This window comes from Bos mutus, chromosome 3 (genome assembly GCF_027580195.1).
Source record: "Bos mutus isolate GX-2022 chromosome 3, NWIPB_WYAK_1.1, whole genome shotgun sequence".
NCBI classification, from domain to species: domain Eukaryota; kingdom Metazoa; phylum Chordata; class Mammalia; order Artiodactyla; family Bovidae; genus Bos; species Bos mutus.
In genome coordinates this window covers 115020922-115047624 of record NC_091619.1, presented here as the reverse complement: position 1 = coordinate 115047624, position 26703 = coordinate 115020922, and the positions used below count along the sequence as shown (strand labels likewise).

The window sequence follows — 26703 nt, the reverse complement described above, 5'->3', positions numbered from 1 at the left end:
GAGTGTGTATGTGTGGAGGTGGAGGGGTGGGGGAAGAAGGGAGGGATGAGAGAAAAGATGAGAAAACGGGAAGAAAGCAGAAGGCTCTTGATCCAGTTATATCTGAGTTCTTTTCTGGAGGTGTCAATTACGGGAGTTAAATTTTACTTTTTTGTGTGCTTTGGCTAGTTTGAGTAGTATTTCTATCATTTGCAATCCACTGCCCCCTGAGTAACATACTAACTTATGGCCTGCTTCATTCTAAGAAATTTAGAGGCAGGGTATAGGCATTTATAGAAGAGAGAAAGAAGATAAGAAACTAGAATGAAAGCAAAGCAGCAGGACAGCACAAGAGAGTCCGGGCAGTCGCTGCACAGAAAGACGCACCAGTGCACACTGCTTGCAGAGGCCCTTCCAGCAGCAGCAAAGCGTGAAAGGCTCGTCCACTGTGACAAGTACTGAGGCAAGCGCTCTGTGCCATCCCTGTGAGGGCAGGTGCGTCCATCTTCACCTGACACACCAGACAACTGAGGCCCAGGGCTGTTACCTAACTTGTCCAAGGTTAAACACAGCTGACAAGCTCGGCCAGGAACCTGCATCAAGGGAATCTGGCTTCAGAGCCTGCCTTCTTTAACAGTACAATTACAAGTGATGCAGGAGTTTGGCTCTCAGCTTCCTGGCAGGAAAAGTGATGCAGGAGTTTGGCTCTCAGCTTGCTGGCAGGAAAAGCAAAGCCATTTTAAACAATCAATGTCCATAATATACATATTAACGACATTCTCTCATGTGTCAGGGGGCTATTACTATCAACCCTAAGTATTAAGATCTAAAGTGTTAGCGTTAGTCACTCAATCGTGTTCAATTCTTTGCGACCGCATGAACTATAGCCCACCAGGCTCCTCTATCCATGGAATTCTCCAGGAAGAATATTGGGAGTATGTAGCCATTCCCTTCTCCAGGGGATCCTCTGGACCCAGGGAACAAACCCAGGTCTCCCACATTGCAGGCAGATTCTTTACCATCTGAGCCACCTTAAGATCTAAGTTCTATATAAACACTAGTAGCTAAGCAGTAGCTAGCTAGTCAAAGCTATGGTTTTTCCAGTAGTCATGTATGGATGTGAGAGGTGAACCATAAAGGCTGAGCACTGAAGAAAAGATGCTTTTGAACTGTGGTGTTGGAGAAGACCACTAAGAACTCCTTGGACTGCAAGGAGATCAAACCAGTCCATCCTAAAGGAAATCAATCCTGAATATTCACTGGAAGGACTGATGCTGAAGATGAAGTTCCAATCCTTTGGCCACCTGATGTGTAGAGCCGACTCACTGGAAAAGACCCTGATGGTGGGAAAGCTGAGGGCAGGAGGCGAAAGTGGTGACAGAGGATGAGATGGTTTGATGCATCACTGACTCAATGGACACGAGTTTGAGCAAACTCCAAGAGATAGTGAAGCACAGGGAAATCTGGGGTGCTGCAGTCCATGGGGTTGCAAATAGGCAGACATGACTTAGCAACTGAACAATAAAGCTAGGGGGTTATTTAATACTCACAGCTCATAACTGCTTTGTCCCCAAGAATCAAAATTCAGGCAGGAATCTCATATTGTTCCCAGCAGCTCTTGAGAGATAACCCTTATAGCTGTATTAGTTTTCTATTGCTGATGTCACACACTACCACAAGTTTGGTGGCTTAAACAATACAGATCTATTTTCTTATACTTCTAGAAGTCAGAAGTTGGAGATGGGTTTCACCAGGCTAAAATTAAGATGTCCGCAGGTACCATTCCTGCTGGTGGCTCTAGTGGACCAGCCCTTTCCAACTTCCAGAAGCCACTTGCAATCCCTTGGCTCCTAGCCACCTTCCTCCATCTTCAAAGCCAGTAACAGTGGTGGAGCCCTTCTTCAGATGCCATTTCTCTGGTTCTCTCTTCTGCCCGCCCAGATAATCCAGGATCCTCTCCCCATCTAAAGGTCAGCTGATTAGCAATCTTACTTGCTTCTGTAACCTTAATTCCCTTTTGCCATGTGACATACTCACAGGTTTGGGCATGAAGACTGGTCAGTTTGGAGGGCCATTACTTTACTGACCACAAGAGCTAACAGTATTAAACATTTTACTATTATGCCAGATAGATACTTTGTAATAAGTAACTGATCAATAATGAAAAAGAAGTTAAGTCAACATATACAGAACTCTGGCTGAAGAACTTTTTTTTAAGAAACTACCTGAAATATTGAGCTTCTCAGTTACACATATTATCTCTTTTGACCAAAATTAACACTGGCATTCGGCAGAGCCAATTTAGAATTTTTAGTCCCACTTTTTTGGGGACAGTCTCAGGGTATTTTACAATATTCTAGATCTCTGGTTATCTCTAAACATAACTATCTGTATATCGTAGCTGATATAGTTAAAGTGTTCTTTGGTGTCCCAGTAATACAGTATGAAATAAAAAATGATTCTGAGCAACAATTAATCATATTGAAATTGTCTGAAACTTTGCTGAAGATATTTAGAAACTTGGATAATCTGACCAGTCTTTTAAATTCTCTAACAACTTTGTATAATTAACCAATATCAAATTAGAGATCTTAGAAAATAAATATTGCTTTTTCACTTGTAGGACTAAAGATTCATGAATTATTCTAGTTTCTATATTTTACTTGGGAAGTTTAATAACAGGGATCAATTTACATGGTCATTGTTAAAAACCTGTTGATCTAAAAGTTGCCTGATCTTTCCTTTACATTTTGAAGAGGATATCTTTATTCCAAAAAAATCTCAAAGTTAGAATTTCAAGTGATCCTTTCTATATTTCCCCCAAAATGAATTCATTAATTTGGTCTGTATGTTTTTTAAAAGGGAATTCCACTTCATTAAATCCTTTTAGAAACAAATGACTAGAGGCAAACATTCCACGGACAGAGAGGAGCCGGGTGGCCTGCAAACAGTCAGACACGACTGAGCACACAAGCACATGCGTACACTCCTCACTGCCACTAGTATGTTAAAAATAATGACTGATCCAGGTTTCAATCGTATTTAAAAAGGTTACTTTGAATGTAGCCTTTTAATATAAATAATCATTATAGGAAGCAATTTGCGTAATTCTAGGATTCTGCTAACTTGATGTACGGCCCAAAGGAAAGAATCACTCACTAACCTGATGATTCTCAAGTTTCAGTTAATAGTGTCCTTTTAAATCATTATTACTTTCTACATCCTGGAACTCAATTTCTGGTAAACATTTGGAGTGGATCTGGTAATAACGAGATAAATATATGAAATAAACCCAAAAATTCCATGAAGAGAAAAAATTTGAAACCCAATAGTTTGATTTGTAGTCTTACTGTCCATGTATATTTCATATAAACACTGGTAGGTTAATTTACACTTGGAATGCCATCAAACATGCAGAAAGTATTAAAGTTTACTATAGATTTGAGAGAGTCATTTCCTAGGCAGGTTGATAGGAAATCTAGGGGTCCCCAAGGAGAGAGGGGTCTCCAAATGGAGGAAATAGCCTGCAAGTGTCAGACATTTTTATCTCTCTTAAGCGGCAGGAGGAAACAAACTAGCAATATTTTTTCCTTCTCTATACAAATTTAAGGGAGGTTTCTCTTAAAATACTGTGTTGCCATAATGACACCTGGTTTCGCCTGAAGTTAGCTATTCTCGAGCCTAGAGATAACCAATGCCTTTTTCTTATGGCAATGTCCGTCTTAAGCTATGCTAATGTACTATGCCTTTACCCCAAACTCTGTCTCCAAGTCGGTTCTGCCTCTTGGCCCAGAACCTACTTGACAAACCAGTATGTTATACTCAGATATTGTTCCCCTAATCTATGTAAATGAAACTATTTGTATGGTGGTCTGCCCTTCTTCAAGATTCAAGTTAATCATTTTATGGCCCAGGATAAGCCATTTGGTGCCAAGATTATCCCAAAATGCATCTTACGGGTGAGGGGCCTGGTGCCATTCTGAATTTTAAGACATTCCTTTCTTTCATTAACAGACTGCTAGTGACTATATAATATCCAGCTGAAGACTAGCAGGGGGGTACTCTTTCTGCCCCCTTCTGATGCCTACGTCAGAAGCTTTCTCTATCTCCTTTATACTTTAATAAAACTTTATTACACAAAAACTCTGAGCGATTAAGCCTCGTCTCTGGCCCTGGATTGAATTCTTCTCTTCCGGGGGCCAAGAATCCCGGTGTATTCGTGTGATTCAACAACAACCTTTCAGATTCTACCTTTATTAAATATAATACACCAAATGTAAATGTTAAATAGGTAACTTTTAATCAAGCAATACCAGCTACATATTGAATGCTATAAACATTTTAAACATTTGAAGAAAATGCATATTTAAGTGTTCATCTTACTATTAATAAGACTCTAACTTTAAACAATATGTTACCTTTAAAAGTAAGCAATTAAAGTAATTTATGTTATCAGATAAAGCCAAAGAATAGGTCTTGAAAAGTGTTCCAATATACACTCTAACCTAATAGAACTTCTTACAAAATGAACATAATCAATACAGGGACCATTTCACATTTAAGGAAACAGTTTACCAGAGCACACATGGGTTCACTGTTCCTAGTGAAAACAGGGAACATACATCTAAACCTATTAATGCATCACAACAGTAATTATTTTGGAAACTTAAAAACATTACAAAATATGTATCTGTAGATCCAGTTTATCTGTTATGCTATGGCCCAATATAAAAGTCTTAAGATAACTGAAAACTGAAACTAAACTTCAGGTAAATTATATTTTTCACATATAAAATCATACTTTCTATTGGTCAATATTTTTAAAACTGACTTAACACAGATTTTTGAAATTGACACCATTTTTGTCTCTGCTCCAAAACATGCAGCTTCAAGTCTCTAAGTGACAAGTTTGAAATACAAAGTCTATAAACATTAAAAAGTATCTTTTAATTTATATAGAGATCTTTATATTGTCGAAACAACAGTTGCTAGATTTTAAGAGATGGCTATATAAAGTAGAATATTACAAACAGCTAACCCCATTTATCGAGCCTATTTAACTATATTGTTTTGCTGTTATCACAATTTTTTTGTAAGTGCCGGAGAACATTCTCTGTAGAAAGGAAGTCATGCTTTCCAAGGAAATTCTAGAGGTCAAGAAAAGAAGAAACCAACAATAAAATGTTACACTAAATCCAAAATTCCGTAAAAGTACATAGTTATCAGTACACTCTATTACTAAATCAATCATTGTTAGTTAACTCATTTATCGTACTTATATGCTTATATATGCCTGCCTGGTGGCTCAGGCGTTAAAGAATCCACTGGCAAGGCAGGAGACCTGGGTTCGATCCCTGGGTCAGGAAGATCCTCCAGAGAAGAGAATGGCAACCCACTCCAGTCTTCCTGCCTGGAGAATTCCATGGACAGAGAAGCCTGGTGGGCTACAGTCCATGGGGTCACAAAGAGTGGGACACAACTGAGCAACTAACACTTTCACTTTTCATACTTGCCATTAATTTCTACCCCCTACTAGGCATATCACTAAACTCAGTAAATACTGAGACGTGGAATACTGGATCATATAATTCTATTTTAATATTTGGAGGAATGGTCATACCATTTTCCACAATGGCTGCACTATTTTACACTCCCATCAGCAATGCACAAAGATTCCAATTTCTCCACATCCTCACCAACACTTGTTATCTTCTGGTTTTGGCAGGAGGATAACAGTCATTCTAATGGGTGTGCAGTGAATACCCCATGTGGTTTTGGTTGCATTTCCCCAATGATTAGTGATAATGAGCCTATTTTCATACCCTCATTGACCATTTGCATATCCTCTACAGAGGAAGTCTATTCAAATCCTTTGTGCGCTTTTAAACTGGGCTGCTGTGGAGTTGCAGGCGTTCTTTATTATGTTTTGGATGTGAGTCCTTGTCAGAGAAACGATGTACAGACACTCCCCCCGGTTCTGCAGGGTGCCTCTTCACCGCTGATGGTGATGCACCAAAGGTTTACATTCTGATGCAGGTTGTCTATCTTTTCTTGTCTGTGTTTTTGGTGTCATATCCAAGAAATCACTGCCAAATCCAACAGTGTGAGGCTTCTCCTCTATTCTTAGATTTTACTTCTCGCTCTTGGGGGTGTTGCTAGGGACCGCCAACACAGTACACTTTACTCTCTTCCCAAGTTACAAGGTGCTTAGAACAGCTGCAGTACTTAATTCTCTCTCAACTTACATGCGATTATTGTCATACATTAATTATTAGACCCTATAAAATACCATTATTCTTGTTTTATATAGTATTAGTTGATCTGTACATTTTATTCTTCAATTTGTCTGCATCTCTGACCTTTCATCTGAAATGTTTCCTTCTTTCTAGAAAACACTCTAGTATTTTCTTTACTACAATGGGTCTTCTAAGTAACAAATTGTCTTAGCTTTTAATTGAGTAAAAATAAATTTATTTCACATTTACTCTTGAAGGCTCTTTTTGTGAGTACAGAATCCTAGGTTGGTATTGACAGCTTCTGTTGAAAATCAGATGTCAGTTTGATTGTTGTACTTTTTCCCCTCTAGCTGCTTTACAGCGTTTTTGTTTTTCAGTTTTCCTGTGTGTGGGTGTCTGGGTGCAGGTGTGTACCGCGCTTTTATTTCTCTTGCTTATCCCCTTATTCATAAAGCTTTGAGGCTCATTAAATGGTTTGACTGACTTTCAGCAGCTTTGCACAGTGGTCACATTCAGGCAGTTTTTCTAATGCACTGAGGTCTCTCTATTTTTCCTGCTTGGCATTTGAAAGTTTTACGAAATTTCTGATATGTTTTATCATTTAAATTTTTTTCAAATATTGTATCTGTTCTATTTCCTCCCTTTTTATTTTTTGGTTAAAATTCCAGTTGCACAAATTATTAAAGGTTTTCTTGGTATATCTTTGTTTCTTCTCTTTTGGGTTTTTCACCCCTTTATCTCTGTGCTTCATTCCGTAATTTTTCTGACCTTTCCAATTGTCTAATATGTTGTAGAACTTATTAATTGAATTATTCATCTAAGTTATTCTGTTTTTCATTAATGGAATTTCCTTTAAAATATTTCCAGTTCTACACTAAAATTCTTAACCTTGTTTTCTGTCTCCTTGAACATAATACATCTGAATTAATTAGCTTTTGCTGTGCAACAAATAACTTTCACAGCTTAGTAGCTTAAAACAGTGAGCATCTGTTTAGCCTCTGATTCTGCAGTTAGCAATGGGCTAGACTCCTCTGGGTGATTCGGCTTCCCTTGCTTGGGTTCACTCATGCATCTGTGGACAGCGGCCAGGTTGGTAGGTGATCTGCTGATCTGTGCTAGGTTCTGTCCCGTGTTCTGGGGAAAATGGATGTAGGATGGAATGCCTCGGCCAGCCTCCATGTACAGCTGGCCCTGCATATCTTCGAGTTCTGCACTTGCAGATTCGACCAACAACGGACTGAAAATACTTGAAAAAAAATTCCAGGAGGCTCCTAAAAGCAAAACTTGAAATCTACTGTGCTCTGGCAACTATTTACAGCATTTATATTGTATTTACAACTATTCATAGTTATTTACAATTGTATTACATATTAGAAATAATCTAGTGATGATCTAAAGTATACAGGAGGATGTGTGTAGGTTATATGTGTGTCCCTTGGAAAGCAAGGAGAGCAAACCAGTCAATCCTAAAGGAAATCAACCCCGAATACTCAATGGAAGGACTGATGCTAAAGTTGAAGCTCCAATACCTTGGCCACTGATGTGAACAGCCGACTCACTGGAAAAGAGTGCGATGCTTGGAAAAATTAAAAGCAGGAGGAGAAGAGGGCAATGGGGGACGAAATGTTTGGATGGCATCACTGATTCAATGGACATGAGGGACAGGGAGGCCTAGCATGCTGCAGTCCATGGGGTCACAAAGAGCTGGACATGACTTGATGACTGAATAATGCTATTTTATATAAGAGATTTGGGTGACCTCTAATTTTGGTATCTGTGGGGGTTCCTGGAACCAATCTCCCATGGATGCTGTGGGGTGACTATAGTCTCTTGTCCTCTAGCAGGCATCCTGGGTGTCCCTATGTGGCTGCAGTAAATTTCCGAGAGAGCAGAGAGAGTGATCAAGGTCTCTTGAGGGCTAGGCTTGGAAATGGCACAAGCAACTGAAAAGGTCAGTCTAGATTCAAGCAGTGGGAAAAGAGACTCCACTTCTTGATCAGAGGAGCTTCCAAGTCACACTGCAAAGGGGGCATGGTTATGGGGAAGGGAATGATTGTGGCTGTTTTTGCAAACCATCTATCACATGCTGTTATAGTTCAGTCACTCAGTTGTGTCTGACTCTTTTTGACCCCATGGACTGCAGGATACCACAGTGGGTTGCCATTTCTTTCTCTAGGGATCTTCCTGACCCAGGAATCGAACCTATGCCTCCTGCATTGGCAGGCGAATTCTTTACCACTGAACCACCAGGGAAGCCCCAATTTTCTCTTACCTGGCCCAGTAATTCATACTATCTTGATAGCTCTCTTGTGTCTTCAAGCAGGCATAGTCTTTATATTTATTCAGCTTTTCTAACTATTTGCTGTGGAAAGTTGGCTTTACTCACCCAGACAGCTATAAATAGGAACAAGGCCTCATCCATTATTTTGTAAACAGGGATTCTATGTTTGTATGTGGTAATTTAAAGTACATACACAAATTCTTTGAAACACCTTTCTTCAAGAGTGTGAATTCACACAGTGACTTGCATCTGACAGAATGTGGTAGAAATGATGGAGTATGACTCCTGAGGGTGGGTCACAAAAGACACTGCAGCTTCCATCTTGCTCTCTCTCTGATGGCTCTTGCTCTGAAGAAGCCAGATGCCATGCTGTAAAGACACTCAAGCAGCCCTACAGCAAGGCCTATGTGGTGAGAAATAGAGGCCCCTGCCAACAGCTGTGGGGAGAAGCCGTCTCAGGAGCGGTCCTCCAGTCTTAGTCAAGCCTCCTGACGACCACAGCCCATGCCAGCAACCTGATGCAACATCACGAGTCACTAAGCTAAAAACACCCAGCTATGCCATTCCTGAATTCTGACCTGCAAACTAGGTGATGATAAAGGTTGCTTAAGTCAATTAATTTTGGGGTAACTAGTTTTGCATTAACAGTGAACCAAATCAGTATGCTTGCTTTAGATTTTGTAATATTATTATTTTCAATATAATTTTTACTTGAAAAGGAAATGGAATCCACAGCTTAAAATGTTTACTATTTAAATATGAAAGATATGACTGACTTACCTCTTATTGCTTCTTTTATTCCTAACTGGAAGCAGAGTTTTCCAAAACAGAGGAAGTCATTTCCACAATAGTATTAATAGATAAGCCATTCAGAAAACCTTTATGATTTACTCTTACTTCCTGAAGAGCATCTATAATGTGATCTCTATGCCAAAGGAAAACATACATGAGCATTTGTCTTTTCCAAAGTAGCACATTCTAAATATGGCTAAGTTATTGAAAGGAACTGTATTTTTATACAAACTTTTAAAGCCAGTTAAAATATAACTGTAGTCATTACCTGCTAACTTCTGGATGTAGTTCAGCCAGTCTCTTTATGATCTTGGTAAAACTACGCAGGTTCAATGTTTTCGGAGGTATGAATTGAATAGGTGTATCAGGTAATAATTTAGTAGACTCAATCTGTTTACAATTCTTCTTTACACCCTAAATAAACATTTTAAAGTTTTATTTAAATCAGTGATGATTACGGAGGCAATTCAGCCTATTCTAAATTAAAAAGTTACAAATAGTAAAATTAAAATTTCTAAACATTTACTTCGAGATAATTTTTTTTTCTACCAAGTAGATTTACTTGAGATGTATTCAGGGCAACTTGTTTTAAAAAATGCTAAACACACGGCAAGTATATGGGCTATGTTGAAATTAGCCTTTCTCAAAAAGGATTGCTCATCTGATCCACAGGACTCAGAAAATAATGTTAACTATTTTCTCAATTTTCCCTAAGATAGGACATAACCAGTTCTAGATGCACAGGAGAGAGGTTCATTCATTACATACAATGGATATCTTAGGCTTAGGGCATGAAGGCTTAATTCTTTTACCCAACCAGACAGAGAAATGCTAGTCTACATGGTAATTATATATATACATATCTTACAATCTATGTCTTATTTACTAAACATTTAATGAACAACCTATATGCCCAGCAAATGCTGGCGAGGGGGGAAACTAGTGCTATAAAATAGAACCATCAGTTATATATCTTATAATTAAACTGAAGAGACAAAACTAAAATGATCAGTTAATTACTATTAACCATCCAAAATATCATCTACTTCTGCTTCACTGACTACGCTAAAGCCTTTGACTGTGTGGATCACAACAAACTGTGTAATATCCTTAAAGAGATGGGAATACCAGACCACCTTACCTGCCTCCTGAGAAACCTGTATGCAGGATAAGAAGCAACAGTGAGAACCAGGCATGGAACAAGAAGGGTTCAAACTTGGGAAAGGACTACGTCAAGGTTGTATACTGCCACCCTCCTTAACTTATATGCAGAGTACATCATGCAAAATGTTGGGCTGGATGAATCACAAGCTGGAATCAGGATTACACAGAGAAATATCAATAACCTCAGATATGCAGATGATACCACCCTAATGCAAAAAGTGAAGAAGAACTAAAGAGCCTCTGGATAAGGGTGAAAGAGAGTGAAAAAGCTGGCTTACAACTCCACATTCAAAAAACTAAGATCATGGCATCTGGTTCCTATTACATCACGGCAAACAGATGGGGAAAATGTGGAAACAGTGTCAGATTTCATTTTCTTGGGTCCAAAACCAATGTGGATGGTGACTGCAGCCACGAAATTAAAAGACGTTTACTCCTGGGAAGAATAGCTTTGTCAATTCTAGACATTTTGCCAACAAAGGTCCATATAGTCAAAGCTATGGTTTTTCCAGTAGTCATGTATGGATGTGAGAGCTGGATCATAAAGAAGGCTGAGAACTGAAGAACTGACGCTTTCAAACTGTGGTGCTAGAAAAGACTCTTGAGAGTCCCTTGGACTGCAAGGAGATCCAATCAGTCCATCCTAAAGGAAATCAACCCTGAATATTCATTGGAAAGACTGATGCTGAAGCTGAAGCTCCAATACTTTGGCCACTTGATGCATAGAACCAATTCACTGGAAAGGACCCTGATGCTGGGAAAAATTGAGAGCATGAAAAGCGGGCAACAGAGGATGAGATGCCTGGATGGCATCACTGACACAACGGACATGAGTTTGACGAAACTCAGGGAGATACTGAAAGACAGGGAAGCCTGGCATGCTGCAGTTCATGGGTTGCAGAGTCAGACACACCTTAGTGACTGAACAACAACAATGCAAGTAGGCTATAAATTGTATGAAACCACTGTACATCCCATAAAAGTTCAACAAGGAAAGAGCTGACACTTTCATATCTAGAAGAAAATTCATGGTAAGATAATATATAATATTAGATCTCCCAAATCAGAATGTTATATATTTTAAACATTTGCCTACTGCCTTATCGCCTTCATTAGATTTAAGCTCTTTAAGTGAAGTTGATCAGTCCTGTCCGACTCTTTGTGACCCCATGGACTGTAGCCTACCAGGCTCCTCTGTCCATGGGATTTTCCAGGCAAGAATACTGGAGCAGGTTGCCATTTCCTTCTCCAGGGGATCTTCCCGACCCAGGGATTGAACCTGTGTCTCTCGCATTGCAGGCAGACACTTTACTGTCTGAGGCACCAGGGAATCACCTTAAGCTCTTTAACAGCAGATTTTTGTCTGTTTTGTTCATTGCTACTTTCCCACTGCCTACAATAGTGTACACAGTTGGTATACTATTTGATAAATAAATACTTCTGATATAATAGTTTAGGTAGCAGTTGAAACCACAGAGAAAATGGGTTTTCCAAGAAAGCCAAGTTACTAGTAAATAACAGTGTGTGTTGCTGTTGTGTGTTATTCAATGTCGTGTCCGACTCTTTGTGAACCCATGGACTGTAGCCTCTGTCCATGGGATTCTCCAGGCAAGAATACAGGAGTGGGTTGCCATTTCCTTATTGACTGAGTACATGCTCCACGACAGGTATTGTGTATTAAACTCATTTAATGGCAGAAAGTGAAGAGGAACTCAAAAGCCTCTTGATGAAAGTGAAAGAGGAGAGTGAAAAAGTTGGCTTAAAGCTCAACATTCAGAAAATGAAGATCATGGCATCTGGTCCCATCACTTCATGGGAAATAGATGGGTAAACAGTGGAAACAGTGTCAGACTTTATTTTTTTGTGCTCCAAAATCACTGCAGATAGTGACTGCAGCCATGAAATTAAAAGATGCTTACTCCTTGGAAGCAAAATTATGGCCAACCTAGATAGGCGGAGAAGGCAATGGCAACCCACTCCAGTACTCTTGCCTGGAAAATCCCATGGACGGAAGAGTCTGGTAGGCTGCAGTCCATGAGGTTGCTAAGAGTCGGGAACGACTGAGCAACTTCACTTTCACTTTTCACTTTCATGCACTGGAGAAGGAAATGGCAACCCACTCCAGTATTCTTGCCTGGAGAATCCCAGGGACAGAGGAGCCTAGTGGGCTGCCATCTATGGGGTCGCACAAAGTCGGACACAACTGAAGTGACTTAGCAGCGGCAGATAGTATATTAAAAAGCAGAGACGCTACTTTGCCAACAAAGGTCCGTCTAGTTGAGGCTATGGTTTTTCCAGTAGTCATGTATGGATGTGAGAGTTGGACTAGAAAGAAAGCTGAGCACCAAAGAATTGATGCTTTTGAACTGTGGTGTTGGAGAAGACTCTTGAGAGTCCCTTGCAAGAAGATCCAACCAGTCCATTCTAAAGGAGATCGGTCCTGGGTGTTCATTGGAAGGACTGATGCTGAAGCTAAAACTCCAATACTTTGGCCACCTGATGCGAAGAGTTGACTCATTGGAAAAGACTCTGATGCTTGGAGGGATTGGGGGCAGGAGGAGAAGGGGACGACAGAGGATGAGATGGCTGGATGGCATCACCAATTCAAAGGACGTGAGTCTCAGTGAACTCCGGGAGTTGGTGATGGACAGGGAGGCCTGGCGTGCTGCGATTCATGGGGTCGCAAAGAGTTGGACACGACTGAGCGACTGAACTGAACCGCACTGAAAGCTCACAACATTTGTGAGGCAGTAACACTTATCCCAATTTTAAAATAAGGACATTCAGACACGGAGGGTGGTAACTTGCCCAGCCCCTGATGAGTAGGTAGTAAAGCCAGGTTATGAATCTGTTCTTCTTAATCACCACTCTCTACCTCTTGTTATAGACAATAACTATTTTATAAATGAATGAATATAATGAAAAAATGTTAAGAATCTGAGAATAAAGGTGACAGGAAGCTGCTAGAAAAGTAAGAGTACAATTTAACAAAGATGCAACAAGAGCTGCCCTGTCCATAGACTTGAGGACAGCAGACTCCTGGCCTAGCCCACGGTGCCCTGTTTACAACACATGACCTTCCCTCTGCCAGCTCCATGGCCTGCTGCCTCTGCTGACAGGACCAAGAGTGCTGTTCCTGCCTGAACCCATGAACACCAAAACCAGGCTGGATCAGATTCCCTATCTAAAGAATGTGCAACTGGAACAGATGAGCTTGAACTGAAAAATACTGTAGAGTCAGAATTAAGCAAAATAAAGCCTCCTGGAGGGTGAGAGAAGTCGTGAGCAGCAGAGAAAGCCAGTGTGCAGAGAGAGAAGCAGAAGAAAGGTACTTACAGGGATTTAGAGGCAAGAGACCAGGTGAGGGGCAGGGAGGAGCCACAGCTCCCAAAGCTCCAGGTCAAGTCCCCATAGCCCAACTGTAGTTTGTTTCCTTCCTTCCTATTATGGATTCAAGTTATGCACCAAAAACCCATCCTAAACACAAGTGTCACTGAGATGAAAGGAAAAGAGTTGCAAGAAAGGAATGACCAACATCAAATGGGCTAAATGGTCAAAATGAAGGGAGACAGGGAGAAAGACCAATGATAATGTCACTAGTGGCTATAGAAAGAGCACTGTAGATAAAATTTTAAGAGACTGAAGTCAGATTATTAGGATGAAGAAAAGGAACAATTAAAGAAACCCAGACATTGGATATAACTACTTGTTTGGGAGGTCTGACAGGAAAAACACAGAACAAATAAGGACGGTCATGTCAAAAGAATGAAAAGTCAAGTGGAAATGTTGGCAGGATTAGGAAGAGCTGTGCATAACTCTAAGTGGAGAAAGGCCTGTGAGTAGAACAGAGTCCCTAATGGTACAGAAAAACAATGGGATAACTCGAGGAATTAGCGGAAAGGATGGGATACGGACACAGGGAGAAGAGATCCCTTTATCTTACTTTCAAGGGAAAAAAAAGTAAATTCATTTATTCAACAAATATGTTTTCCTTTCATCCATTTATTAAAAAGGGATTTTCTCTGATCTGTAGAGTCCAACTAACTCCAGTAAAAATCCAAGCAGGATTTTTTAAGAGATGGTGACAAGCAGAATTATGAGATTTATGGGCAAAGACAAGTGGAATAGCCCAAACAATTCTGGAAAAGAATAAAGTTGGAGGATTAATTCTACTTGATTTCAAGACTCACTGAAAGCTATAATAATCAAGATGTGTAGTACTGGTGGAAAATTTGAGAAAGAGATATAGGAGAACACTCTAGAAATAGATCCACACAAATATGGTCAATTGATTTTTGATGAAGGCACAAAGATCATTCAGTGGAGACGGGCTAGTCTTTTCAACAATGATGCCAGAACAATTCCACACACAAAACAAAAACACAAACCAAAAGCCTCCTCAATTTATATCTCACATATCATATAAAAATGAACTCAAAATCTTTGTGACCATGGGTTATGCAGAGGTTTATGTAGAAATGCAGAAACAACACTAAAAACACACTTTAAAAAAATTGATAATTGGAATTTGTCAACATTTAAAACTCCTGCTCTGAGAATGCACTATTAAAAGAATGCAAAGTACAGGCTGGGAAAAGTATTTGAGAATTTCATATCTATCTGATAGAGTTATCTTCAGAATATGAAAACCTCTGAGAACTCAGTAATAAAATGCATTAAGCTAGGTGAAAGAAGCCAGACTAATAAGGCTATATAATATTCTATTCATAGGATATTCTATAAAAGGTAAAATTATATTAAAAGAAACAGGAAACAGCAGAGCACAAGAGAATGTTTTGAAATGATGGAACTGATCTATACCTTGTTGTGGCGCTGGTTACATGCCTATGTACATATGTCTAAAGACAGCAGAGAGAGTGAATTTTACTGCATGTAAATTGAAAAAAAAAAAACCGTATGACAAGCCTATAGGATGCCAGCTCTTTTGTTGAGCAGTACAGAGATAAGAACGAGTAAGTCAACTTCATCACCTTCCATGTGCCATTTAAAACCTCAACGAGGTAAAGAGGAGAGCACACATAATAAAGATGACTGTATTTTATGGTTTTAATAATTATGAGATAAGGTTAGCTGTGAAAAAAAGAGAATGATGAAAGTGTAAGTAGCCACTTACAGAGTAATACTGTCCTAGATAAAGAGATAAAAAGACTGCACAGAATTGGCCAAGAGCCTAGTTAAGGAGAAATGAGTTTCTCTGAAGCAAGGTCTGCAAAGATCTGTTTCCTCCAGGAGCAACTGGAGTTGGACAGAAGCAGCCTACTCTGGAGTCAATGTTAGAAACTATTCAGATTAATGTCCTTATTCCCATTTCATGATGCTGTCCTAGAGTTATTTGTCCTACAGAGCTGTTTATTGAAATATAGCATACGAGAAGACCATTTAAGGGCTTGATCAAGAAAACTAACCTTTTGGTCAAAAGGGAAGAACTCACTGTCTTGCTCAGACCCCGGCTGTCTCGGCCGAGTTCTGGGCAGTCTAGAAACAAAGGATGGTGAGCTCATTTCTTTGCTGGTGCTTTTTTCCAAATTACTGAAACTAACTTTATTTCCATTTTTGGAGGAAAGTGGTGTATATTCTCCAGGAGTTTTGACAAGCCGCACATTTACTGATTTCCCTTTTATTTCTATGCCATTCATTTCTTTCACAGCCATCTTTGCATCACTGTTTTTTTTAAAAGCAAGAGATGCATATCTAAAACATAAAAGCAGAAAACCAAAAGGTTCTTGTTAATGACTTTAAATGGCCTTAAACATCATTGTGTCACTATTGGCTAGCATGTATCTTTCACAAGAATAACTGCTCTTAAAAACAAAAAAGTCACTACACTTACCTTGGGATCAGAAAGAATACTTAAGAACACTGAAAAAAAAAACAAACTCAAAGATGGGAAATAAAAGACAGCATTTCTTCTGAATTATCTATTAATTTTATATAAAAATTTAATGTAAAACATTTGCAAAGCCAATACATGACAGAGTTATTACACAGATTAGTGTTCTCAGGACAATTAGTTATCCACATTAAAAAATTAAAATTAATCCCTATATACATAAATGTAGCTGAAAGATACATTGAATACATTGTAGGCTTAAATGTAAAAGGAAAACTTTCAAAACATTTAGCAGAAAATAGAAGAGAATGTCCTATGGTCTTGTACTGAAAAAATACATAGTCCAAAAAGAGTTGGAAAATATAACCAGAATTTAAACTTTTTAAGTGACAAGGCTGGGCAAGAGCCCTCCTTCTGAAAGTGCCAGCTCTAGACAGTGTAAATGGAAGAATATATCAACTCTGAAGGGCAGATGTCTTCAAAAGATGGGACCATGATAAATCTTTGTAACCTCCTTATATTTTTGTATTTAATTATATTTCCTAAATTTTCACACAGAATGTATAATACTTCAAGGAATAAAAATACATAGTTTCTCTTTTTCAAAGGATTCAGTAAGACACTAAAAGAATCTTTCACATCAAGTGTAACAGTAATAATACGCCTAGGAACACAACACTACTTTTAATATACTGAAATATATTAACATATTAATGGGTCAAAAAAAGCATATGATCTTAAGTCTATACATTTAAGACAAAATGAAACACTTACTTTTAATAAATTTCAACCCAACTACAAATGGGATCCTTTTAAAATGTATTTTAATTTTTCATATCTGAAATAAAAAGCTATACTTGTTTGTGTTAAAACAGTGAAGGCATTTCCATTAAGCTATCACCATTCTTATTTGATACTTTTGAATGCTCTGATGATATCACAAAAAAGGAAGTAGCAACATATGTATTAGAAATGACTACCTGTAGATAACATAGCCATCTACCTAAAAAATAAAGTATCAACTGAAAAGTAATTAAAATAAAAAATAATAAAATTGAATATAATTTTCTGAGTGCCCACTGCATGCCAGGCTTCATTTCTAAAGGCTTACTTATTTACCTCATGACAGTTTCACAGCAATGCTATGTAGGTATCATCATCCTCACTTTACCGACGAAGAGTCTGAGATACAGAAAGGTTCAGTAACTTGACCAAACTTATTCACCAAGTTGCTGATGGAGCTGGGAAGTGAATCCAAGCCATCTAACTGTAGAGCTTGTTCTCTTAACTAATGTACTCTACTGCCCCCCATGAAATGGTATGAAACAAGGTAACTGCAGAAAACTCAGAAATTCTCCTATACCTCATTAGTAGCATGTTAAAAAGTATAATGAAAGAAAGACTTGATTAAGAACAGCACCAATTAATGACTGCAGCTATCTGTCAATGTGTATTCCTCTTCTGGGCTATGAAAGTGTTAGCATTAATTGCTTGGTTGTGTCCGACTCTTTGCGAGCCCAGGGACTGTAGCCCACCAGGCTCCTCTGTCCATGGAATTCTCCAGGCAAGAATACCGGAGTGGGCTGACATTTCCTACTCTAGGCTGCAAAATTCCTGGCTTAATCACCAAAGTTGTTGACATTCAGTACAGAGCGGGCCCTAAAATTAGACCTACACACAGCAGACACCCAGCAAAGGTACATTTGTTGAATTTGGGAAACATACCTGTAATTAGGAGAAGAATCATAAATTGAAATGTCAGAAATTTCGTATTTCTGGAAATAAGACCTTAAATCAGCCTAAAAGAAGATAAATAAAAGTTTGTGAAAGGCAGAACAATCAAAATATGAACACTGATAGATCTGAAAGTGAAGCTCAAAAAATAAACCCTGGCATACCTCAGACACTGAAGGGCAGAGGCCACCAACATGCATCAAGTAACCTTTATCTTTTCGTAAGGGTTCCACATTCTTTATTTCTGCTTGTAGATAAACATGATACACAGCAGAACATAATCATTATTGTATCAATATTTTAAAGAGAGAATGTAAAAATTGGTAAAGATTTCATTTTTTATTATCACAAAGATTATTATAAAGCTATTAGCAAATATCAGTACTAGGCTAGAGAGTAAGAGCCTGAAGCATAGTTTCAAAATTTCTGGGATTTAATCATACCATGTTAAAAATAAAGAGGTTGGATTGGTTGATATTTAGTCCCTTATGGCTCAAAAATGGATCAATAACATCTAATTAATTACATCAACCACTAAAAAAAGTATCCTCCATTTATCTCTGGTTCAGAGTGCTATCTAGGATGTTGGATGCATCCAGGATGCTCTGTGTGCATGCTGGTGAGGGCTCTCTTTACATACACTCCTTTGCTAGGAAAACATACCAAGGAAACCTTTAAATCAGACAAAAATATCAACAGCAGGTATACAGCTTGTGGTAATGGTAACTGCATATAAGAAAAAAAGGGTGGACACACCCTCAATACTATTTTAAAAACCATAAATATCAGAAATATAGATTTTTTCCTCATTTGATGAAAAAATTCAAAATTATTAAGATGACATTTTCATGATCTCAATTTTGAAGCAAACCTGGTCTGAAATCAAAAAGAATTTAGTGAACTGAGATTCTTTCAAGTTACCACCAAAATCTAAACCTGGCGCATGGAGGGCGAACAATAAATATCTGTGGAATAACATCTTAGAGTGCTTCTATTTACGTTTTATACCTGTTTATGAAATAGGGTATCTGTAAGTTTAATTTTTTTTCATTAAATAATACTAGTAACATAACACTTCTGGAGTGCTCTCCATGTTCATGCAATGTGCTAACTCTGTGTGTGCACCGTCTCTTGCAATGCTCACAGCTACCCTGTTAAGCTGCAACCACTGCCCTGTCCACTTTCCAGATAAGGACACTGAGGTCTGGAGTTTACGCCACCAGTCCAATAAGCGGTGGTGCTGAAATTTAGGCAGAGTCCTTCATCTCTAGGCAATTAATACCTAACCTTCTTCATCAGGTTACTTTATTTAACTTGTTATAATCTCTTTGGTTTATAATGTACAGAGAGAAAATATATAATGTATAATGTTTATAATGTATATAAAGAATGAATTACTTGTCTTTATAATTTTACATTGGGGTGTGGAGGGAGCAAGGAGCTACAATATTAGTAGAAAAGGCAGTAAATAAGAAATCAGGAGACATACATTGTACCCATCACCTCACCTTCACAAGTTTAGCATCACTACTAAATACCCCACGGGTTGAATGCCATACCTGGCACTGGGCGTAGGCAGTGAACAAAACCTCGCTAAGTTGATATTTTGAGTGTGGGAAGGCAGTTAAAATATCGAGTAAGCAAACTACACAGCATTTGATAAGTGATAAGAGAAAAACAATGCAAAGAAAGAAAAAAGTAGTTACAATAAAACTAGACAATATGATGCCATTTATTTTAAACTATATATGTATATTAAACATAAGTATAAAGAAACACATTGAAGAATGGTAATGAATATTAGTAGTTATTGCAGGTTGGAGACACTTCAGATAATTTTAACTTTTATGTTTTGCTTAAAAATCTTAAACATTATTTATCAAGCAAGGAAAAAATAAAAGTATCCTATTATGCTGAATAAAACAAAAATCCATAGAAATATATGAAAGAAATAGGAGAAAATAGCATATCATTAGAAACAACAGAGGGGCAGTAATCTCAGATATTAGAGGAAGTTCCAACCTTCATAAGCAATTAAATGCCATCTAAAGATGAAAACATTCTTGAAGCAGACTAAGTTATTAACTGTGGGAAAGCAAATGGGAATAAAATGTTAAAGCAGTACAGCTCCCCCACCACCTCCCCCCCGCCCATCCAAATAATACAGAAGAAGGTAAGCACTTTTTATGAATGAGCTAGGTTAGGGTTCTCAGTAAACTTTTAAGAACCAACCGAGTGTAAACTTCGGGCCCCCTTTGTCTTGTTCTATCTGATTTTCTTGTATTCCTGAGAAGTCTGCTCCAGTCAGGTTCTCTTTAGCATCAAACCAGTCTTCACTTACTTCTCGGTAATTTTTGCAGTCTGAGAAATTGAACAGAATTAGCAATGAGTTATGTACGTTTAACATTGAGATGTTATCTGTGTGATCTGCCTCCGGTTTTAACTAACACAGATTCCTAACTTATTAAAAGTCTTATATCTTGATTAAACACATCATTCATTTATGTTTGGCTGTACTGGGCCCCTGTTGCTGCACGCGGGCTCTTCCAGCTGCAGTGGGCAGGGCTTCTCCTTGCTGCGGTGAGCGAGCTCCTCATTGTGGTGGCTTCTCCTGCCATGGTGCACGGGCCCTAGAGCTTGGGTCTCGGTAGTTGAGGCACACAGGTTCAGCTGCTCTGCCGCATGTGGGATCCTCCCAGACCAGGAAGCAAACCTCTGTCCCCTGCAGTGGCAGGCGGATTTTTAACCACTGGACAACCAGAAAATTTCCGTATTTTTCTGACTTTTAATTATCCTTTACTGAAGAAGAAACATCTTTATAGATAGAATAATAGTAAACATCTGTAAAAAAGGGGTTAAGCAGTGCTACAGGTCTTTATTTCATTAAAAATTGAATTAATGATCTTCCTGGAATGATCATAATCCTTTCATAGAGAAAACTAAAAAGAAAAAAAAGAAAAACCACACAGTTTACAGAGATATAAACTGGACAGAAGAAGGAATTTTTTTAAATTGGAAAACATGAACCAGAAGAAAAAAATCTGTATTATTATTTGGCATTATCAGATACATTAAGTAACCTTAAAGGTATCAAGTAGATGTAATAAGAACATACTTAACATTCATAATCTGAATTGTGTCATTCAGTTAATTAAAAAGTTTAACTTAATAGATGGGCAGAAGGGATATTTTAAATTTTATTATTTACTTTCTGGCAATAACACAAGACAAATATTTTTATACTAACCTTTATCATCAAGTTTTAGTTGACTCAAGTCTACATTTATATCACCATTTTTTAAACCACCCTCTTCGGGTGATTTATCTTGTTTAGGATGACCATTGTCAAGTAACAGAGATGTCTAAGGATTAATAACAAGAACAAAAATAATAAATAAGGACTAACAGTTATTATGTACTCTTACTATGTGACATGTATGCTTTACTGGCATTATTTATCCCTCACAATAGCAAAGGCTATGTATGAGACAAAATCATTACCAACCCAGTTTACAGATGAGCAAACCGAACCTAGGTAATCTGTTTATTTAGTTTTATGTCTGTCACACATGAGAATTATGATTTGAAACTAGCTATCCAGTGACTGTATGCGAGGTGGCAGTGGTTTAGTCACTAAGTTGTGCTCAACGCTTGTGACCCCATGAACCCTGCCAGGCTCCTCTGTCCATGGGATTTTCCAGGCAAGAGTACGGGAATGAGTTGCCATTTCCTTCTCCAGGGGATCTTCCTGACCCAGGGATCGAACCCAGGCCTCCTGCATTGCAGGTGGTCTCTTGCATTGCAAGCAGATCCTTTACTGACTGAGACACCAGGGAAGCCCCTGTATGTGAACACCATCAATATTTAGCAAAGTGTGACATTCACACACCAGAAGTACCTGAGAAGATTTTTGGAGGTATGCATGTAAGTATTTTTCACATTAACATTTAAGTTATATGTTTAATGTATGCTTATTTATACCTTTTATTTATGGGGAGTCTAATATTTCTTTCCCATACATAAGTTACTTTTCACATACACTTTTTAAAAAAGGAGAATCATTTAAAAAAATACAAAGCAAACATTATAGGTAATACAAGACTAAGAAAAATTATGAAGAGGTACATAAGGAGCTGAAATTTAGAAACTGCATACTTTCATGTGTAACTTAGTGAGATAGGTATTAAAAAGTAATTCTAACTTAAAGAAGATAGTTTCAGAATCAAGATTATAAATATGTTATATCTGCATCTTGTACTTTTAAAGATTGTTCTGCCCAAATAAGCAGGTTACACCATTGTTACCTTTATAACGATGAAAAACAAAACCCCTCCAGAACATCATATATCAGTAAATGGACAAGTTGTTTAAACAAACTATGTAAGTTATAAAAATCTGATTTTAGACCTGTTAATTCTTTGTGGATAATTGAGACTTTCTTTTTTTAAAAAACAGAATGATGGAATAACTAATTTGCTAATTTATTTTTAATCATTTATCTTAACAGAAAGGAATATAAACCAATCAAGTATTTATTTCACTTCTGGCTTTGGGATGCATCTTACTGTTTATAACTACCCAAATAATAATATAACCACAGGGTTAAGAACAAAGTCAGAAAGCAGAAACAAACTTCAGTTTTCTTACTCTGTTGACAGTGAATATAACTCATGTTTCTCTATCACTTCAGTTTTCAAAGTACTCTTACACAAACTGTCATCTGACAAACATCAATTAAGAAAACCTATGAAAGGCATTTAAAAACTATTTTCATCATTTTAGCAAAGAAGCAATGAAACTTTGCTCCATCCAAAATGAACTGGATATTATACTACCTCGTGAGATAAAGGCATAGCATGTTAGTTTTCACTACAATGGATTAACATGATGGGGACCATAAACTATGATCTGCCAGAGACAGTCAAGTTTTATATCAATTGTCATGGTGAATTATTAAATCACTACCTTTCATCCTCAAAGTCTCCTGATTTGATGACAAATTGTGTGGTCATCTTACTCAACATATGCTACTGACATCCATTTGGTCAGGACACTATGTTCCTTCTAATCAGTCACAGTCCTCAAATGGCAGTATGATTCTTTACTATCTGAGCCACCAGTGAAGCCCCAAAGCCAGCTGAGTGAAAAGAAGGATGGGAGAGCTCCTAAAAATGAGTTTACTTTGTGCAAGCCATAAAATTAAAGACTTATACTTGATGAACTACTTAAAAAAAATCTCACTTGAGAGAGTGTCTTCTTTAGGCTAGAAGAACCAACATCACGTGTACTTTGATTATCTAGTTCAGAATCTGCTCCTGAAAAGCTAAACAGATTAATATTTCATTAAAGCATTTATCAATATTCTGAATACAGAATAAAACAGAAAACAAAGTTAACTGAATTAACCAATGTTTAAAATTTAATAAATTTCAAACTAGATGAATACATAACTTACATATGTGACTCTTCTTTCATCAGCTGCAGAGAGAGAGAAGGGAAGAAAAAGCTTTTAAAGTGTTTCCTGTCCCAACGAAGTAAAACTTTTATTTGTAAAACATAAATACATACCCTGGAAGCGAAAGTAGAGCAGGCAGACAATAATCGTGATTCTACTGACAAGGGAGGCAGTTCTTCCAGTGGTATACCCTTGTTTATCTTCTCTTTCAAATTCATGTATCTAGCTTTCAAGTCTCCTAAAACCGACAGCAGTGCTGATCCTAATTCCTTCCTAGTAGAATTACTTGATAAATTCCTGTTCAAAAGTTAAGTTCACAAAACTATTTAGGCCCAAGCCACCCATTTAAAACTAATATCAAATTACACATCTATATACATTTACTTCTAACTCTAATAGATCTCTAAAAATTTTTTAAAATGTTTAATAACAGAAAATGAATCACAGAAGATATGTTTTTCTGGGGGCAGTAAAAGCAAACCTCAGTATACAAATAACCCAGAAAGAATGTGGTAGAATGTCATAAAAAACACTCCAACTGACTTCATCCATATTTGGACTTTATAAACACTGAATCTGTCTTTTTACTGGATTCATTATCCCAACATGCACTGTTGCCTGTCCATGAAATTAAAATATACTACATTCTAATTACCCTTAGGCTAGTTAAAAACCCAGTTACAATCTACCCTCTTTTTGCCCTTCAAAAATGAAAACTAAAGAAATTTTCTAGAATAAATTTATAATGATAGGTTTCTAGGAAGATACAGATTTACAATTAACAATCACCTATAACTATAAATGAAGTGTAATCTTTAAAAATTGTGAATCACTATGATATATCCCTGAAACATATGATATTATAAATCAACTATACTTCAATTTAAAGAACAGGTAATAAAAAGCCCTAACAGTCACCTGTTTAGTCCTTCCCTATCTTCCATCACAAGTCTGTAAATATCGCTGCAGTGGCGATGGCACAACTGATAGTGAACATTTAAAAGGTGCGACTCGGCCTGGATGGCTCTCTGCATTATCTGCTGACAGCACTTCGATGGCAAATTCTTCTCTACCTCTTTAGGAAGCTGAGATTCCCTTTGAAATAAAAAATTGGGATTAGGTAAGATTCCAAATATTTTTCTGTGTTAATGACAAAGAAAGCCTCCAGAAACAGATTTTAAATTTCTAACATTTCTCTGTTAAGTTTAAATCAATTTCCACTAAAGAAATTGATTTAAAACAAGGATGTCAAGAGTCAAAGCTACATATATTCTTTTTAGAAGTTAAGAGAGTAAATAATTCTCAAATTCATACTTCTTTTTTTAACCAAGGAAAAAATTCTAAAATAAAGTACTAACTTATATATCCAGAATCAACAGATTTTCAACTTAAATCAAGCACTGGTTTTTAAAAGTGATAAATATTCTGGAGGAAATGGTTTTTACACATTACCATTTAAACAGAAGATATAATTTACATTTTAAAAATAATAATGCTTGTGTTAAGTAAATATTTTGCTGTTATCATATCAAAAAGCTCCAAAATCACTACTTCTTTTGAATGTTAATAGCTCTTCCCTTCCTACTAGCTGCCACTTCTAACTGTTCTCAAATACTTCTGTCTCTTGAAACCAACTATTTAATTTTATAGGCCTGGACACCAGATTAAACTCATTAGGAGAATAAGGATAAATGAAGGAAAAAGTAAATGGCCTCAGAGCATGAAAACTATTTGACTTCTGAGACCTCCCGTTTTCTCTCCTCTTCCCAACCACCTAGTTCTCCATGAATGCAAAGTAAATTATACACTGAATTAAAATCAAGACTAAAATACTCAAGTACAAGTATTTATTTATCCAATGTATGGTTTTTTATCCATATGTGCTATCTTGTTTTGGTCTATAGGGGATCCAATGAAAGAAAACAAAGTAATTAAATCAGTGTGAGTCTGAGTTAGATAAAGATGACATTAGCTTTCTGAAGGAATTATTCTGACTTAAATTTCAGTAAGTGAAAAGCTTTAATGTTCTATATTATTCTAATATTTATGTGTTTCAAGACAAATGGCTGAAGTGGATGATCTCTTCAGATCCTTCTCAGCTATTTTTCTATATGGTTAAGTACCCTTTGGGCTTTCCAGGTGGCACAGTGGTAAAGAATCTGCCTCCCAATGAAAGAGTCACAGGTTCGATCCTTGGGTCGGGAAGATTCCGGGGAGTAGGAAATGGCAACCTGCTCCAGTATTCTTGCCTGGAAAATTCCATGGTCAGAGGATTTTGGCGGGCTACACTCCATGGGGTCAGAGAGTCAAATACAACTGAGTGACTAAGCATGAAAGTACCCTACACAAAAAGGAAAATTACTACTTTATTTCCTTCTGTGTATCTTGGGGCCACCTGATGTGAAGACTGACTCATTGGAAAGGACCCTGATGCTGGGAAAGATTGAAGGCAGGAGAAGGGGACGACAGAGGATGAGATGGTTGGATGGCATTATCAACTCGATGGATATGAGTCTGAGCAAGCTCCAGGAGTTGATGATGGTCAGGGAAGCCTGGCATGCTGCAGTTCATGGGGTTGCAAAGAGTTGGACACGACTGAGTGAATGACCTAAACTGATGTATCTGCAAGCATATATTCATTGGAAGGACTGATCCTGAAGCTCCAATACTTTGGCCACCTGATGCAAAGAGATGACTTGTTGGAAAAGACCCTGATGCCGACAAAGAATGAGGGCAAGAGATGGAGGCGACAGAGGATGAGATGGTTGGATGGCATCACTGACGCAATGGACAGGAGTTTGAGCAAACTCTGGGAGATAAGTGAAGGAAGAAAGCCTGGTGTGCTGCAGTTCATGGGGTTGCAAAGAGTCAGACACAATTCAGTGACTGAACAACAACAATCTGGAAGTATATACATCTGACTTACCTTTCAGAATGTTTCTTTAAGTCTGTGAACTCAAATGTTTTTAACTCCAGGGAATCCTGAAAACATTATTTAAAATAAAATTAGACATATATGACAAACAATACACATTGTATCTGTTAAGATGTAAAATCCAACTTCTAAGTGATTTTGTGGTAATAACTGCCCCCAAAGAACAGAGTTGGTAACAATCTTAGTCATGTTTTCCCTTCATCCAGCATTTTCTCACCAAAGCCTCAGAAATCCCTCATATAAATCAATAAACCAAAATGTTTACATTAGCATACA

The 26703-nt window shown here is 37.7% G+C and overlaps 1 protein-coding gene across 1 annotated transcript in view; it reads right to left on the bottom strand.

Annotated features, from left to right (window-relative positions):
• Positions 1-4336: 4336 nt before the first annotated feature.
• The window catches only part of RBM44 (RNA binding motif protein 44), a 28841-nt gene continuing 6474 nt past the window's right edge, over positions 4337-26703 (bottom strand). The window contains exons 4-16 of the mRNA XM_070365435.1: positions 26419-26474; positions 24411-24587; positions 23606-23789; positions 23493-23515; positions 23279-23360; positions 21285-21399; positions 20270-20398; positions 18202-18281; positions 18029-18102; positions 15879-16164; positions 9557-9702; positions 9277-9421; positions 4337-5126 (exon numbers count right to left, since the gene is read on the bottom strand). Of these exons, the coding sequence (XP_070221536.1) occupies positions 9298-9421; positions 9557-9702; positions 15879-16164; positions 18029-18102; positions 18202-18281; positions 20270-20398; positions 21285-21399; positions 23279-23360; positions 23493-23515; positions 23606-23789; positions 24411-24587; positions 26419-26474 (1476 nt within the window). The 3' untranslated portion in view covers positions 4337-5126; positions 9277-9297. The remainder of the gene's footprint in view (positions 5127-9276; positions 9422-9556; positions 9703-15878; positions 16165-18028; positions 18103-18201; positions 18282-20269; positions 20399-21284; positions 21400-23278; positions 23361-23492; positions 23516-23605; positions 23790-24410; positions 24588-26418; positions 26475-26703) is intronic.